At 46.6% G+C, this 18,464-nt stretch overlaps 1 protein-coding gene, 1 long non-coding RNA gene and 1 gene segment (V, D, J or C); 1 reads left to right on the top strand and 2 right to left on the bottom strand.

Annotated features, from left to right (window-relative positions):
* LOC306758788 overlaps positions 1-2,125 on the bottom strand; it is a 3,194-nt gene extending 1,069 nt beyond the window's left edge. The window contains exons 1-4 of one of the 2 annotated variants that reach the window (XR_013771397.1): positions 1,809-2,125; positions 1,332-1,494; positions 1,135-1,235; positions 1-781 (exon numbers count right to left, since the gene is read on the bottom strand). The exon at positions 1-781 is cut by the window's left edge and continues 1,069 nt beyond it. This is a non-coding gene — a long non-coding RNA (uncharacterized lncRNA). Of the gene's footprint in view, positions 782-818; positions 1,052-1,134; positions 1,236-1,331; positions 1,495-1,808 lie in introns of those variants that run through there. The other variant, XR_013771398.1, reaches the window with a different exon arrangement.
* LOC306758088 (uncharacterized protein) overlaps positions 1-15,412 on the top strand; it is a gene marked incomplete at its 5' end in the record, with an annotated part of 21,699 nt that extends 6,287 nt beyond the window's left edge. The window contains 3 exons of the mRNA XM_079243303.1: positions 7,643-8,473; positions 11,044-11,214; positions 14,513-15,412. Of these exons, the coding sequence (XP_079099429.1) occupies positions 7,643-8,473; positions 11,044-11,214; positions 14,513-15,246 (1,736 nt within the window). The 3' untranslated portion in view covers positions 15,247-15,412. The remainder of the gene's footprint in view (positions 1-7,642; positions 8,474-11,043; positions 11,215-14,512) is intronic.
* A 2,334-nt stretch (positions 15,413-17,746) lies between these two features.
* LOC306758087 (T cell receptor alpha variable 38-2/delta variable 8-like) lies at positions 17,747-18,222 on the bottom strand. The segment is given in 2 exons: positions 18,177-18,222; positions 17,747-18,087 (listed from the first exon to the last, which is right to left on the bottom strand).
* Positions 18,223-18,464: the final 242 nt, after the last annotated feature.

The following is an 18,464-nucleotide window of genomic DNA, read 5'->3' as shown; positions in this document are numbered from 1 at the left end:
ATCGGTAGTATGACTCCTTTACTGGCGTGTGGTTGTTTTCGGTGCAGTGAATAAGGTAGAGACCATACATTCGAGAGATATTCAGGCCTGCTTCCAAATAGTGTCTTCCTGTCTTTGCACGACAGTAATGAGATTGGACAACTGGGAAAGAACGAATGTGGCTTTTTACTAGCTCTTTCTGTTGTTCATCAACTTTTTTTTTAGGATGCTTTCCTCTTTTGTCTTCTTTCGGCACACCATTTTGGCTCTTTTTAAAATGCATATTGTAAATAGGTTTCTGACTTATAGCCAGTGTGCTGAGATAAAATTTTTTACAAACCCTAACATTATTGCCTTCAACATTTAAAAAATATTTAAAGGATAACTTTCTTCTTGAAACTGCTTCACATGTTTTCCTTTCTGTCACACCACATTCTGTTGTCATTGCAATGTAATCATACTTACGACTTTGGTCTAATTGATAGAACACCTTAAAACACCTCTCTCTTTCAGTTTTGGTTACTTTCTGTTCGCATTTAAATTTACACGCTGTTGTGCAGTCTTTTAGTGTTGTGATTCTCTTGGCTGGAACCATTTTTTTTGCAGAGTTTACATGTTCTTGTCCTTCCTGATAAAGTTTTTTTCGTATAGATGTTTTCCACATGGATGGATTTGAGCCTCTTTTTCTGGTTTTTATTTTTAAATGATCTGTTATAGTATGCTCAAGCTGATCCTCTGCCAGAGCTGTTTGCTGGTCTTCGAAGATGCCAAGTGTCTCCACTTCATTTGCCTCACAGTTGTCCTGAAATTATGAACATACAAACTTAATCATGCACTTATTGCAACAAATATGTAATATTTATAAACATTTTGGTGATTTTAGTTTAACAACAAATTACTGTATCTTGCCTTTTCTGTATGTGCTGTCTGTGGCCTATTTTCTTTATCATTAATTTCCAAGCTGTCCATCTCAACTATGTCACATTCTTTTGCTTTTCGCTGTAACGTTGTTTCTAATCCTCTCTTTTGTGTTTTATTTCTTACATGTTGTTCTTCATGTCTGTTCTTGTTCCTTTAAAGATGTTGAATATCAGTATTCATTGCTGACACAAGCAAGTCATTATTAACATATAAATTTATATCACAGTGACTTACAGAACACCTGAAGTGGTTTGTACAGGCTGATCTTTTGGCATGGCTGACGACTGGCCTTCACAGATCCTCCATGTCTCCACTGCTTCTGCTTCGTCATCGTCCTCAAAGATAAAAAAAAAAAAAAAAAAAAAATAATGTATTTATTGTCATATGTAATATTTAAGATCATCCTAGTGATATCAGTTTTTGTATCTTGCCTTTTTCTCTCTGTGCTGTGCTCTGCGCCTTTTCTCTCTCTCATCTTTTATTTCCAAACTGTCCATCTCAGTTGTGGCACATTCTTCTGCTTTTTGGTGTGAAGTTTCTAACCATCTCTTTTGTCTTTTATTTCTTTTACCTTTTCCTTCACAAGTGCTCTTCCTTTAAAAACATTAAACAACATCGTTATATATTGCTGTAGGGGGCATTTGACTACATTAACATAATCATTTACAAAGAGTAACTTATTTACAAAAGTATTAATTCCACAGTGACTAGCAGTAATAATTGTGTTAATGGGTATTTATTTCATGGTTCTAATAATTAGATTCATTCATCAAATTATTCTATCTAATTAAGTAGGTAAAACTAAAATAGCTACAGAGGGCTAGTTAGATTAGCTACTGAGCTAACAATGCTAACGTCTTTTTAAACTGTTTAAATATTAAGAAAAAGACCAGAGAAAAAATCCTTACCTCTTAGTTTTGGTTCTGCCTTTAAAAATCTCAGTGAGGGCATCTTCCATTTTTAGTGTTTTCTGAAATTTTAACCGTGATGACATTTTTTCCTCATTCATTTAGCTATCAGAACAGTCTGTTTTCCCCAGTAGCCTACATGGCAGCTAGCTTGAATGTGATTGGTGGATCAATGTGGAGTCTACGTTCTGATTGGCAGAAGCAGATAGAACCTTCTAGCACCAAAGAAATCACTGAAATCGCAGATAGAACCTTCTGTTTTTGCTCATAAAAACCTCAAAAATGGACCAAATGCTATAAAAATTAGATACAGTGTACAGAAGGGCTCCAGAAACAAGAATATGTAAATAACTCAATTTTGACAAAAATGTCAGATAGAACCTTATAATTCTAAGGGGACGATATATATATATATATATATATATATATATATATATATATATATATATATATATATATATTTGTTTGTTTTTTTTGTAGTTATCTCTAAACTTTTAGTAGAGATAGCTACTACCCCCCCCCACACCATCGGAGGGCCAGGATCCCCAGACCGCCACTGAGTGGCAGCCAGGCCGCACCCCAGTGCACCAAGACCCCCCCACTATGCACACACACACACTCACGGATCCACACTTCCTCCTTAAACACACCCTATCCACCCATTCTCTTACACACGCTGAAACTCACACTCTCCTACCCCCGTGCCCCCACTCACACCCTCCCCTATACACACATACACACCTCAAACCCCCCCCCCACAAGCTCCCTCTATATACACCTCAACATGCACCCCCTACTGAGACCCCATTCACACACTTCCTTCTTTATACTCACACACCCCATCACACACACATCCCCGCTCCCTCTATAATCACCCATTCTTCCCTTTATTCACGCACACGCCCCATCACACACTCCCCTAACTCACCTCCACTCTACACACACACACCTCCCTACACCCCTTCTATCCACATTCACACTCCTCCTTCTACACAAGCACACTTCGACATACCCACACCCACCCCAATCCCCCCCCTTGTGAAGTGTGTGTTGTTTGCAATTAAAATTGGGAAGAAGTAACCACATCATGTTGGGAGCGGGACCACCAAAGCAGCCCCGCCCACCGCACACTGCATGGCCCGCCCCCCAAAATATGTCCATGTGTTGTCAGTGTGTGTTTTTTGTGTTATGTTGACTAAGTGTAATTAAAACTGGGAGGTGAACCGATGCTGGGTGCAGCGATGGAGACCACCTTGATGGCCTCTCTCACCATCCAGATCAACGTGTCCACCTCCCAACGCCAAGGCAAGGAAGAGGAGGGGCGGCAGAAGGAGAGACAGACCAAGGGCCCACCGCCCCCACACCCCCAGGAGACACCCCCACCCAGAGACACGTTACATTCCCTCCTCCTTTACACACCAACACATTCACACCCCCTCACCATCAGCCTGGTATACACACACATCTACACACACACACACACCTACATACATCTATACACACACACACCTACACTCCCACACATACATGCCCCAACACACTCCCCCATACACACACCCCTACCCCCCCCCCCCCATACATTCATGTACCACTACACTCCCCCATACACACACCCCTACCCCCCCATACATTCATGTACCACTACACTCCCCCATACACACACCCCTACCCCCCCATACATTCATGTACCACTACACTCCCCCATACACACACCCCTACCCCCCCATACATTCATGTACCACTACACTCCCCCATACACACACCCCTACCCCCCCCCATACATTCATGTACCACTACACTCCCCCATACACACACCCCTACCCCCCCATACATTCATGTACCACTACACTCCCCCATACACACACCCCTACCCCCCCATACATTCATGTACCACTACACTCCCCCATACACACACCCCTACCCCCCCATATATTCATGTACCACTACACTCCCCCATACACACACCCCTACCCCCCCATACATTCATGTACCACTACACTCCCCCATACACACACCCCTACCCCCCCCATACATTCATGTACCACTACACTCCCCCATACACACACAGGCACCCCCCATCCCCAACTATCTTGGTCCTGGACCCCTCTACCTTCCCCCCACCGCAGCGGCAGATCCAGATGGGTAATACTTGTTGCTATTGTAGTAATACATATTTCCACCATCTGTATACTGAACACAAGCATTCCAACAGCATTTTACAAGAACGGTTTCACAGGTTAAGAATTAACCTGGGTTTGAACACAAGACCTGATCTAGTCGTAACCGCGCCGTGACTTGACGCTGTATAAATAAAGTATAAATAAGCTATATAAATAAAGTTGAATTGAATTGAACTGGAACACTGTCTGTCAGCTCATTTCCATCGCTGCTCTTTACTGGGACCTGGCCCAGTAATGGATCCTGCGGTTCAGTGTTGTCAGTGACCTGTTTTGGATCAGGTGGAGCAAGGGAGTCTCTGATGAGGTGTCGGCGATTGTGTCGGTAAGTTTGTCCCTCGCTGGTGCAGATTCGGAACAATCGATCTGTGCCTGCTGGCTCCAGGACAACAGCAGGTTTGCACCGCCCATTTTCCTGCTGGTACAGATATATCTGGGGGGTAGCTAAGTAGGATAGATTGGCTGTTCTCACAGTCCATTCAGCTAGCCCATTACTTTGTGGGTGATAGGGGCTTGATGTGGCATGTTCGAAGTCCCAGGATGCTACAAATGCTGTGAATTCCTGCGAACTGTACTGGACCCCGTTGTTGGAGGTAAGTTTCTCAGGCACTTCATGCCTGGAAAACATGACCTTCAGCTTCCTTATAACTGGTCTTGCTGTGGTTGAGTGTAACCTTTCCAGCTCAAAGTAACGGCTGTAGTAGTCTACCACCACAAGGTAGTCTTCCTTGTAAACATGTCAGTACCAACGGTCTGCCATGTTGGTGCCATGTTGGTGCCACGTTGGTACCAACGGTCTCTGGGATCTCGTGAGAGATGAGGGGTTCTTTTCTTCTTCTGGGTTTGGGTGGTGATGTCTTTCCCCATGCCGGGCCAAACAAGGATGTCTCTGGCTCTTTGCTTACTCCTCTCAATGCCCAAGTGTCCTGTGTGGATGCGCTCTAGCATGTTGCTCCTTAAGATTGAGGGAATTACAATTTTTCCTCTTTAAATATCATGCCATCAGAGTGTGTTATTTCATCTCTGAAGTTCCAGTAGTCCCAAAGGGTAGGTGGGCATCTCTTCCGTTTCTTCGGCCATCACTGTCTGCTTAGTGAAAGCTGGGGGTCATTTTCGGTTTGATTTCTGTGAGCTTTCTGTCACTCACTGGCAGGCTGCGCAGGACAGAGTGGACTTGTTCGTCCATACCTTCAATCAACATGCTGTCAAAATCATTGAGTGGCTTTCTTGACAGCATGTCAGCCACAGGGATGTCTTTACCTGGACGATGTTGGAGCTCAGTGTCATATCTCTGTAGTTGCAAGATCATCCACTGCAGGCGTGCGGGGGCACTGGAGATGGGCCTTCGCTGGATGGATTCCAGTGGTTTATGATCTGACTCGACAGTGACTTTCCTGCCATAGATATAAGCATGGAAACGCTTGCAGCCAAACAACACAGCAAAGAGTTCCTTTCCTATTTGCCTAATTTACCTCGGTTGATGTAAGTGACTTGGAGGTGTACGCCACCGGGCGCCCTTCCTGCATCAGAACTGCTCCGAGCCCGTGCTTTGATCCATCGACTTGTAGTTGAAGTTCTTTTGAGGGGTCATAGTAGCAGAGCAGAGGACCTGGCTCCCTTGTGATGAGCTCTTGCATCTGTTTTTATCATGACCCTTGTCCCAGATGAACTCTGAATCCTGCTTCAGCAGTTGGTGAAGTGGAGCTTAACCTCAGACAAACATGGAGCAAATCTGACCAGGTAGTTTGCCATGCCCAGCACTGTCTCAAGCTCTACTTTGTTCTCAGGTTGCAGCATGTCCTTAATTGCCTGGATTTTCTTTGGGTCTGGCTGGATTCCTTCACATGTGAGCCTGTGTCCAAAATAACTGAGTTCTGTTGCACATATCACACTTTTCTCTGGGTTTAGACAGACCCCACATTCCCTTGTGCGTTCCAACATGGCAAGCAGATTGGTGTCATGCTCTTCCTTAGTTTTGCCAAACACCAGGATGTCATCCACCATTGATACCCCGCTGTCGAGCCCTTCTTATGTCTCGTCGATTTTCCGTTGGAAAAAGTTCTGAGCAGATATGATGCCAAAGGGGAGACGGAGAAAGCGATGTCTCCCGAAGACTGCGGTGGTGAGCGTTGAAGATTCGTGTGCCAGTTTAATAGCCCAGTATCCTGAGCGTGTATCTAAAACACTGAAGTATTGAGCTCCAGCCAGTTTGGGGTGATGTCATCCAATGTTGGGAGTCGATAGTGTGGTCTTTTAATTGCTTTGTTGAGATCTTGTTGTTCGAGTCACACTTTTAGCTTTCCTGTGCGGGGTTTTCCAGCGACTACCAGCCCGTTCCTCCAGTCCATAGGCTCAGTCCCTTTGGTAATAATACCATCTTTCTTCACTGCATCCAGTTCCTGTTTTAGGCAGTCCCGCAGCGTGAATGGTATCCTACACGGTGGATATACAACCGGAACAGCCAATGGATCTATATGCATGCATTCTCCTGGAAACTTTCCGATGCCCTGAAGTATGTCTGCAAACTCCTCCATTATGCTGATGCATTCTACTGACAGAACTATCTGCACCAGATTCATGTCCAAGCGTGCTCTTAGACCTAAGATGGGAGGCACTGCCATTTCCACGACGTCAAACTCAAAGTTTCTGGCAATGCCTTTACGTCTGCATTTCAGCTGACAGGAGCCCTTAATGTCCAGTTTCTCACTGCCGTAACCAGATAACGGGGGTGTGGCTGGTTTTAGCTCAACATTTTTAAAGAGCTTTACCAGGATGATGTTGGCTGTGGCTCCAGTGTCCTGCTTGAATCTAACGCATTGCTGCTGGGAGACAACTTCAACATCTGCCAATGCCTGTTCATTTGTCTCTCCTTTGTTTAGCTTTGTCACAGAGTCTATAAATAGCTCTTCAGGTTCACATGAGCAGTCAGGCTCGACAGCATACACTGAGTTTGGCATATGAGGCCGCTCTGAGCGACATGCCTTGGCAAAGTGGTTCAAGTTGTCGCATTTTTTACATTTGGGACCTTTGTCACTGTGAGGCTGTGCACACCGTGCACATGTCTTAAATCGAGCATAACATTTGCTGCTATACTTAGCGTGGTCTGCTTTTTCGTGTTTGTGCGGGGGTCCTTTGCCTTCGGAAAAAACTGCGTGTGCCACCATGTTTGTTTACGCACCAGAGCGCGGCCCCACCATTGTTTTTAACTGGTCTTGTGCAACTTTGTGTGAACGTGCAATGTCAATGGCTTTCTCCAGAGTTAAACTTGATCCCTGGCTACTGTAGGGTAGATTAGGGGAGTCCCACTCCATGCGCACCATCGGCTCGCTTGGTAAATCCATCTTGGAAATGATCGGAACTGCTGCAGGTTTGCCAGGTTTCTGACATCATGTAATATTTTGTTTACTCAGTGAGATTAATAAATGCACACAGCCAGTCTTCAACCATGTTCTGTGGTTCACTTTATTAAGTCAGCATACCATTCCTCCTACGCCAACTGTAGGCAAGGGGTGGTACTACATGTAACGTTCAGGGACACCCGCAATATTCAACACCATAACAGTCAGATTTATCCACGTGGTTAATAGTGAATGTTTTTCTGTAAGAATTCCCTCCATGTGTTCACGACCCGCGTTTTGTGTCCCTTTTCCTCTCCAGAAGTCCCGCGTCAGTTCTGCTGTAAGGACGAGGAGGCTTTTCAAGATGCCCAGCAGCTCTGCAGCCCAGATCCAGACCAGGAGACACCAGAGTCCGGACATATTAAAGAGGAAGAGGAGGAACTCTGGAGCAGTCAGGACGACGAGGCCGAGAGGCGTTCATTTCCTGCAGCTCCCAGCGATCCAGAACTACACAGAGACCAGATCCCCTCCAACGCCTGTCATGGTGACGGAGCCCTGGACGAAGCCTCGGGACCAGCAGATCTGAAGCCAAACGATGAGGGAAACTCTGTGCTCGAAGGCGGCTGTGATGCGGACCAGTTCTGCTTCTCTTATACAAGCAGAAGACAAGTTTTTAACCCCTCCTCGCTGGAAAGTCTTCATCAGTATTCCTGCAGAACCTGCGGGACAATATTCCCGGACAGAAGCGCGCTAACGGTTCATGTCAGGAGTCACACAGGCGAGAAGCCGCATTCCTGCCAGGTGTGTGGAAAATCTTTCAGCTTAAAATGCTCCTTGTTGAGACACATGCGGACTCACACCGGAGAGAAGCCGTTCTCCTGCCAGACCTGCGGAAAGTCTTTCACTCAGAAGTCGGATTTGCTGCGTCACATGCGGACGCACACCGGAGAGAAACCGTTTGGCTGCCAGACCTGCGGGAAACGCTTCAACCAGGACAGCTCTCTGGTTTGTCACATGAGGATTCACACCGGAGAGAAGCCGTTCTCCTGCCAGATCTGCGGGAAACGCTTCAGTCGACATAATAATCTGGTCTGTCACGTGAGGTCTCACACGGGCGAGAAACCGTTTTCCTGCAACACCTGCGGGAAAGGTTTCAGTCGGCAGAACTACCTGCTTTGTCACATGAAAAGTCACAGCAGGACTCTGAAAGAACTTTTCTGACATCAAGTCTGAGCATGAAAGTCAGACAACAGTGTATCGTTGGACGGAACCTCCAGCGGGTTCGTGGAGGTGGTCCACCTTTTCAGAAAACCAAACATCACAAAGCTGTCAGACTCAGTTCTTCACGTTCGGAACCAGATGTTTGCATCAGGATCCAGTCTACTGCCAGACTGTAGTTACCTGGACATGTCTCCAGGCCATCACAGGTCCCACACAGGGAGACCTGCAGAGTTTACACGTCTCCCGGCTCCAACACACCTGATCCAGATTAACTCTCCTCAACAGCCACGAGTTGACGTGCTGCACAAGCGTTTGACCCTTCAGTCAGAATCAGGTGTTCTGCAGCAAGAAACATCCAAAACCTGGAGAATATGTCCATGTATATATATATATATGTGTACACGTGTATATATATATGTGTGTGTGTGTGTATGTATGAAAATAATATACATGTATGCACATGTATATGTGTGTGAATGAAATTTATTTTAAAGGAATTAGTTTTAATTTTTTAATGCTTATATCTCCTGCATGTAATAAAATAAACATGTTCTGATGACTGGATTTGTGTGTCAGTGTGTCTGCTGTTGTGTAATGAGACTTTTTATAGAAAAAAATTCATTGTTGATTATTATTTTTTATATAAAACTACAGAATGTCCTGAATCCTGGTTTTATTTAACAAATTATTTATCATTCCTCATTCTTTCATACTTAATCATGTATTATTGAGTAAATAGTTTTTTATGCTTGTACTAAAGTACTAAAACTACAACTTCATTCCAGTTTAATGATGCAGCAGAAACTCTGTTTACTTTCTTTCCACCTGAACAAAGAAGCCACACTGAATCCTGACAAACCATAGAAGTGGAACAGTGTGTGAGGCCCTCTAGTGGACGTTGTGGAGTATTGCATTGTCTTTGCGCCAAAGGTTTTTGTACAGCGTTTTGCTGTTTCCTGTCACTGTGGGCCGCAGAGCACAGTAGTACACAGCAGAGTCAGACAGCTGAAGCTTCTGGATCTTCAGATCAACTGATCTGAGGCTGGAATCCAGCGTTGAAGAAAATTTCTCCTTATCCACCGTTTCTCCTTCTCCGATCTTAAAGCGGCTCAGGATGAATCTGGGGCCGTTGTCTCCATCCTGTCTGTACCAGTAAAGGTAAGGACTGTGTGAACTGGTGTTGTAGAGACAGCTGAGAGTTGCTGTCTGTCCTTCAGCAGCAGCCACGTCTCCTTCTGCTTGCAGGACGTTGTCCGTTTGTCCTCTGCATTCTGTAAAACACAACAAACAGCATCAGTGTGCAGATAAAGAATCATGTCAGTGTTGGACTGATATGAAAGAAACAGCGTTGTGTTCATACCAAGACACACAGCAGCCAGCAGCACCGACATGAACAGAGACCTCATTTCTGCAGTGATGAGGAACTGGGAGCTGCAGCAGGTAGAGAGAAGGCTTTATAGGATTTGGGAAGGGAAGGGGAGGAGGGTGTGGGGGTGTCAGGTTTTACTGTGAGACCAACCGAAAGTAAATAACCTGCTAGCTGCGTGGACCAGTTGTTCTCTGAAATCTAAAGTAAATAATACTTTTGTCTGTTTGGTTTTTGTCTGTTCCCAAATTGTTTATGGTCCAAATTAACTGTACAACAAAAAGCCAAATGACCAGGAGATGGTGGAAAATACACTTTTTTAAAAAATAAAGCTTTATTGTAACAAAAGACTGATACGTACACTGAATACAAAGCGAATAACCGATTCACATTCTCCAGAACAGGAAATCACACCTCTTCTTGGTATATCTTCTTCAGAACCAATGAAAATAATTGACATGAAAATGTCAAACAATTTTTTTTTTTTATTATTATTATTATCAATTTTACCTTTTGACAAAATGTAGAAGAGTCTAGGATGGAGGTAGATATCGAGTTGATATATGTTGTGAAAGAAACTTTCCAAAAATGTTTTATGGATAAATTATAGAAAAGTAAGAATGAAAATAAATAATAAAATGATAATGTGGAAGATAGTGAAAAGCGAGACGGAAGCAGCTTGAGTCTGGCGCTTTATTTCTTCCACCTTTTTTTTTCTGGACAAGAGAGCAAGAGCGATCTAGGCGGACAAACAGCAACTTCCTCCTCTTAAGCGGAACTCCTTCACAATAATAGCTCCTTGTGTGTGAGGCCAAATATTAACCACCACAATAATTTTGTAAGGGATCGGGATTCATTTAGGTCATATTTATCAAGAAGAGCATACAGTTTGTTGCTTGGACATTTTTTAATCAATTTTAAGCTTTTGTTAAATAGACTGAGTTCATTTTTCAAAGCATTTTCTGAAGTAAATCATGTCGCCACAAACAAGGCGGAATAATAAAGTTCATCTTCCTCCTCACCCGGAACCTTTTAGTGTGACACCAACCGGAAGTAGCAAGCCGTTAGCTAGCAGCGCCGTTAGCATCTCCCGGTGAATACAGCGAGGAAACAGTGGTGTTGTCTGGTTCCAGCTGAATGTTTCAGAGTTTCAGCAACAATGTCTTCAGTTCAGCATCTGAGAGAGTTTATCAGCGCGAGACTAACTGCTGCTGCTGAAGAAATATTCACAGAGTTTGAAAAAACCATCGAAGAAGAGATGGATCGTCAGCGCAGACTGCTGGACATCAGCTGGAAAACTGCAGGTAGGAAACACCTGGAAGGTCCGATCCGGATCAGAACTCTGGTCCTGCTGGAAAGCTGCATGTAGGAAACACCTGGAAGGGCCGATCCGGATCAGAACTCTGGTCCTGCTGGAAAGCTGCATGTAGGAAACACCTGGAAGGGCCGATTCGGATCAGAACTCTGGTCTGAGCTGCAAACGTCCCACAATGTTTGTTTACAGTCATGTGAAACGGAGTTATTTAAAAACTTCTGCTGTTTTCCATCAAAGCCGAACTAAAATTCCGGACCTGTGAGTAAAAACTGGTTTGTCTCCATGGTGATCAGCTTTTCTGGAGATGTTTTCACCTCGACGTCAGATTTAACCACGTGGTACCGAGGTAAAGTTAGTTTGATGTTTGTTATTCAACAGATATTTGACACCCAGTCTCTCCCGACACGAAGCAGCTTCGTCGTGGGGTTAAGATGCACAGTGTCTTACCAACTTTATGCCTTCCATCTGTATTCGAACATCCAGTCTCCTCGTTATACATTGCCGACCCTACGCTGCTTTGTTGTGGGGTTGTGACAGCCAGTTTCCCTTCAGCGTCTTCACCACCGGCCGACAGTTAGGGACCGTTAGCAAATTACCGACAGTAGAATTTAAAAATAACAATCACCAAAACCACAGAAGCTATAAATGTCAAAACAATTTTAAACTATCTAACATTTAATTAGCTACTCCTGCTACATGTCGCACAGCCTTTATTTTCTTAATTTTCATCTTGTATCATTTAATATAATTTTTTTAATATGTTAAAGCTCAATAGCTTTTTAGTCATGTGACCTACACACCTCAATTCACTACCTATTTGCTCATCCAGTCCCGCTACATGTTTTACATTGCACATTCGTATAAGGTTTCCCTCGCCTGGATGCAGGTGACTGACTCCCTTCTGGAGCCAGACCTGAAGTCGGAGCATCAAGGCAAGTGCCTGGTGGCCAGGCCTTTGCTCTTGGGGCCCGGTTGGGCCCGGCCTGATAGGGCAGCATGTCCCTCCTGCCATGCTTTGGGCTCACCATGCACTGGCAGAGCCGTATTGGTTGGGTGTGATGCGAGCTTGTTGGCAGCGGAAAGCAGGGACCCTGGTGGTCTGATTCTCGGCCGCAGAAACTAGCTTTAGGGACCTGCAACGTCACCTCTGTGGTGGGGAAGGAAACTGAGTTGGTAGGCGAGGTTGAACAGTTCCGGCTAGATATAGTTTGACTCACCTCAATACATGGCTTGGGCTCTGGAACCAGTACCCTCAAGAAGGGCTGGATGTTCTTTCACTCTGAAGCTGCTCCCAGTGAGAGGCTCTGAGCATGTGTGGGAATACACCCCCCCCCCCCCCCCCCCCGCCCCCCAATCCCCTTGTCAATACCACACTCCATACAAGACTGTCCATACATGCACTTGGCACCGGGACCCTCTATGCAACAGTTCAATGATCAACTTCATAGTTGTATCATCAGGCTGCATGTCCTAAACACTCAGGTGAAGAGAGGAGTGGTGCTGTCAACCGATCACTGCCTGTTGGTGAGTTAGCTCAAAAGGTCACGGAAGATGCTTGTCAGGCTTGTAGGCCCAAATGTATTGTGAGGTTCTGCCGGGAACATCTGGCAGAGTCCCATATAGAGAGAACTCGCACCTCCGGTAGAACTTCAGCTATGTCCCAAGTGAGGCAGGGGTTATTGAGTCCAAGTGGACTATGTTCCATGCCTCTATTGGTGAGTCAACCAGCTAGACCTGTGACCATATGGTGGTTGCTTGTCATGGCAGTAATCCCACAACTCATTGGTGGACGCAGCCATGAGTGAGGCTGTCAAGATGAATAAGGAGTCCTACTGGGTATTTTATTGCCTGTGGGAGTCTAAAGGCAGCTGATGAGTATTGGCAGGGTAAGTGGAATGTGGCTTTGGTGGTCACTGACTAAAACTTGAGCATGTAAGGATTTTCAAGAGGCCAGCGAAGAATAACTTTCAAAATGCTACAAGGGAATTCTGGTCCACCATCCGGCATCTCAGTAGGGGGAAGCAGTGCTCTGTCAATACAGTGTAAAGTGGGGATGAGGAGCTGCTGAGCTGCTGACCTTGACTTGGGACATTGTGGGTTGGTGGAGGGAATACTTTAAAGACCTCCTTAATCCCACGAACACGTCTACCAAAGAGGAAGCAAAGCTGGGGAACTCATAGGTGGGCTGTCGTTTCTCCAGGGCTGAAGTCACTGAGGTGGTTTAAAAAAAAAGGCTCAGTGGCAGGACTCTGGATGTTGTGGGGCTGTCTAGTCCCCTGTACAGTTAGCATCCGCATTGGTGGCAGTAAGTCAGATTCAGTTTCCATTTAGGGTTTGACTTTGTCAAGGCTGCTTTTATGACCGATTCTGTTCATCCCCTTTATGGACAGAATTTCTATGTACAGCCAAGATGTTGAGGGGATCTGACTGGGTGGCCTGAAGATTGGGTTGCAAACGGTGTGGTTATGTTGGCTTTATGTGATCGTGATCTCCAGCTATTGCTGCAGTTACCTACAACCAAGTGTGAAGTGGCTGGGATGAGGATCAACACCTCTAGATCTGAGACCATGGTCATCATCTGGAAAAGGGTGGAGTCTCCTTTCCAGGTCAGAATTGAGGTCTTGTCCCAAGTGTAGGAGTTCAAGTACCTTCCGGTCTTTTTTACAAGTAAGGGAGAGATAGAGTCTGGTATTGACAAGTGGATCGGGGTGTAATGAGAATGCCCACAAATGCTCGGCAACTCTCACTGGGAGCAGCTTCAGACTGAAAGAACATCCAGCCCTTCTTGAGGGTACTGGCTCCAGAGCCCAAGCCGTGTATTGATATGAGTCCAACTACATCTAGCCGGCACCGTTCAACCTCGCCTACGAACTCAGTTTCCTTCCCCACCACAGAGGTGATGTTGCAGGTCCCTAAAGCTAGTTTCTGTGGCCAAGAATCAGACCACCAGGCTACCCGCCTTCCGCTGCCAACAAGCTCGCATCACACCCAACCAATACGGCTCTGCCAGTGCATGATGAGCCCAAATCAGGGTTAGAGGGACATGCTGCCCTATCAGGCCGGGCCCAACCGGGCCCCATGAGCAAAGGCTTGGCCACCAGGCACTTGCCTTGATGCTCCAACTTCAGGCCTGGCTCCAGGATGAGACTTGGTGTCAGAATATCTGTTGAATATCAAATATCAAACTAACTTTACCTCAGTACGACTTGGTTAATAGTGAATGTTTTTCTGTAAGAATTCCCTCCATGTGTTCACGACCCGCGTTTTGTGTCCCTTTTCCTCTCCAGAAGTCCCGCGTCAGTTCTGCTGTAAGGACGAGGAGGCTTTTCAAGATGCCCAGCAGCTCTGCAGCCCAGATCCAGACCAGGAGACACCAGAGTCCGGACATATTAAAGAGGAAGAGGAGGAACTCTGGAGCAGTCAGGACGACGAGGCCGAGAGGCGTTCATTTCCTGCAGCTCCCAGCGATCCAGAACCACACAGAGACCAGATCCCCTCCAACGCCTGTCATGGTGACGGAGCCCTGGACGAAGCCTCGGGACCAGCAGATCTGAAGCCAAACGATGAGGGAAACTCTGTGCTCGAAGGCGGCTGTGATGCGGACCAGTTCTGCTTCTCTTATACTAGCAGAAGACAAGTTTTTAACCCCTCCTCGCTGGAAAGTCTTCATCAGTATTCCTGCAGAACCTGCGGGACAATATTCCCGGACAGAAGCGCGCTAACGGTTCATGTCAGGAGTCACACAGGCGAGAAGCCGCATTCCTGCCAGGTGTGTGGAAAATCTTTCAGCTTAAAATGCTCCTTGTTGAGACACATGCGGACTCACACCGGAGAGAAGCCGTTCTCCTGCCAGACCTGCGGAAAGTCTTTCACTCAGAAGTCGGATTTGCTGCGTCACATGCGGACGCACACCGGAGAGAAACCGTTTGGCTGCCAGACCTGCGGGAAACGCTTCAGTCGACATAATAATCTGGTTTGTCACGAGAAAAGTCACAGCAGGACTCTGAAAGAGCTTTTCTGACATCAAGTCTGAGCGTGAAAATCAAACAACGATGTATTGTTGGATGGAACCTCCAGTGGGTTCGTTAAGGTGGTCCGCCTTTTCACAAAACAAACCAATCGTGGCAAAGCTGTCAGACTCTGTTCTTCACGTTCGGAACCAGATGTTTGCATCAGGATCCAGTCTACTGCCAGACTGTAGTTACCTGGACATGTCTCTTTGATTTGATATTCATACATATATAATATATTGCTGAGGTGGCCAGCCGGAGCTGTGGCTGTAAGGTCGTTGGTGCCTGTCGTGCCGGTAATCCCAGGACTCGTTGGTGGGCACCAGCAGTGAGGGATGCCGTCAAGCTGAAGAATGAGTCCTATCGGGCCTTCTTGGCCTGTGGGACTCTGGAGGCAGCTGATGGGTACCGACAGGCTAAGCGGAATGCGGCTTTGGCTATCGCCAAAGCAACAACTCGGGCATGGGAGGAGTTTGGCGTGGCCATGGAGAAAGACTTCCGGACGGCTTCGAGGCGATCATGGGCCAACATCCGGCGGCTCAGGAGGGGGAAGCAGTGCTCCATCAATACTGTGTACAGTGGAGGTGGGGAGCTGCTGACCTCAACTCGGGATATAGTGGGTCGTGGAGGGAATACTTCGAAGACCTCCTTAATCCTACCAACACGTCCGATGAGGAAGCAGAGCTGGGGGACTCAGGGGTGGACTCTCCTATCTCTGGGGCTGAAGTCGCTGAGGTGGTCAAAAAGCTCCTTGGCGGCAAGGCCCTGGGGGTGGGTGAGATCCGCCCGGAGTTCCTTAAGGCTCTGGATGCTGTGGGGCTGTCCTGGCTGACACGCCTCTGCAGCATCGCGTGGACATCGGGGACAGTGCCTCTGGACTGGCAGACTGGGGTGGTGGTCCCCCTTTTTAAGAAGGGGGACCGGAGGGTGTGTTCCAATTACAGGGGAATCACACTCCTCAGCCTCCCTGGTAAGGTCTATTCAGGGGTCCTGGAGAGGAGGGTCCGTCGGATAGTCGAATCCCGGATTGAGGAGGAGCAGTGTGGTTTTCGTCCTGGTCGCGGAACAGTGGACCAGCTCTATACCCTCTTTGGGGTCCTGGAGGGGGCATGGGAGTTTGCCCAACCACTCTACATGTTCTCTGTCGACCTGGAGGAGGCATTCCACCGTGTCCCCCGGGGGCTCCTGTGGGGGGTACTCCGGGAGTATGGGGTACCGGACCCCCTTGTACGAGCTGTCCGGTCCCTGTACGACAGGTGTCAGAGCTTGGTCCACATTGCCGGTAGTAAGTCGGATTCATTTCCAGTGAGGGTTGGACTCCGCCAAGGCTGCCCTTTATCACCGATTCTGTTCATAACTTATATGGACAGAATTTCTAGGTGCAGCCGAGGTGTTGAGGGGATCCGACTTGGTGGCCTCAGGATTGGATCCCTGCTTTTTGCAGATGACGTGGTCCTGTTGGCTTCATCTGGTCATGATCTCCAGCTCTCGCTTGAGCGATTCGCAGCCGAGTGTGAAGCGGCTGGGATGAGAATCAGCACCTCCAAATCTGAGACCATGGTCCTCAGCCGGAATAGGGTGGATTGTCCTCTCCGGGTCGGGAGTCAGGTCCTGCCTCAAGTGGAGGAGTTTAAATATCTCGGGGTCTTGTTCACAAGTGAGGGAAGGATGGAGCGCGAGATGGACAGACGGATCGGTGCGGCGTCTGCAGTAATGCGGACTCTGCGCCGGTCTGTCGTGGTGAAGAAGGAGCTGAGCCAGAAGGCGAAGCTCTCCATTTACCAGTCGATCTACATTCCTTCCCTCACCTATGGTCATGAGCTGTGGGTCGTGACTGAAGGGACCGGAGGGATTATATCTCTCGGCTGGCCTGGCTACTCCTCGGGATCCCCCCGCAGAGTTGGCAAATGTGGCTGGGGAGATGGAAGTCTGGACTTCTCTGCTTAGGCTGCTGCCCCCGCGACCCGACCCCGGAAAAGCGGCAGAAGATGGATGGGTGTATATGTATATATAAGTGTGTATGTATGAAAATGACATACATGTATGCACATGTATATGTGTGTGAATTTATTTTAAAGGAATTAATTGGAATTTTTTTCATCTTTTATATCCTGCTGTGATAAAATAAACATGTTCTGATCACTGTAGTTGTGTGTCAGTGTGTCTGCTGTCGCGTCATGAGACTTTTTATAAAATATAATTTATTGTTGTCAAGATATAAAATTACAGAATGTCCTGAATCCTGGTTTTATTTAACATATTATTTATCATTCCTCATTCTTTCATACTTAATCATGTATTATTGAGTAAATAGTTTTTAATGCTTGTACTAAAGTACTAAAACTACAACTTCATTCCAGTTTAATGATGCAGCAGAAACTCTGTTTACTTTCTTTCCACCTGAACAAAGAAGCCAGACTGAATCCTGACAAACCATAGAAGTGGAACAGTGTGTGAGGCCCTCTAGTGGACGTTGTGGAGTATTGCATTGTCTTTGCTCCAAAGGTTTTTCTACAGAGTTTTGCTGTTTCCTGTCACTGTGGGCCGCAGAGCACAGTAGTACACAGCAGAGTCAGACAGCTGAAGCTTCTGGATCTTCAGAGGAACTGATCTGAGGCTGGAATCCAGCATTGAAGAAAATCTCTCCTTGAACTCTTCTTCAGTGTTTCCATCATCCAGTCTGACTCGCATCAGGATGAATCTGGGGCCGTTGTCTCCATCCTGTCTGTACCAGTAAAGGTAATGATTGGATGAACTGGTGTTGTAGAGACAGCTGAGAGTTGCTGTCTGTCCTTCAGCAGCAGCCACGTCTCCTTCTGCTTGCAGGACGTTGTCCGTTTGTCCTCTGCATTCTGTAAAACACAACAAACAGCATCAGTGTGCAGATAAAGAATCACGTCAGTGTTGGACTGATATGAAAGAAACAGCGTTGTGTTCATACCAAGACACACAGCAGCCAGCAGCACCAACATGAACAGAGACCTCATTTCTGCAGTGATGAGGAACTGGGAGCTGCAGCAGGTAGAGAGAAGGCTTTATAGGATTTGGGAAGGGAAGGGGAGGAGGGTGTGGGGGTGTCAGGTTTTACTGTGAGACCAACCGAAAGTAAATAACCTGCTAGCTGCGTGGACCAGTTGTTCTCTGAAATCTAAAGTAAATAATACTTTTGTCTGTTTGGTTTTTGTCTGTTCCCAAATTGTTTATGGTCCAAATTAACTGTACAACAAAA

This window comes from Telmatherina bonti (genome assembly GCF_933228915.1).
Source record: "Telmatherina bonti genome assembly, chromosome: 7".
In the NCBI taxonomy this organism is placed as follows: Eukaryota; Metazoa; Chordata; class Actinopteri; order Atheriniformes; family Telmatherinidae; genus Telmatherina; species Telmatherina bonti.
Note: the sequence above shows the minus strand (reverse complement) of the source record. Positions and strands in the feature narration are given on the sequence as shown.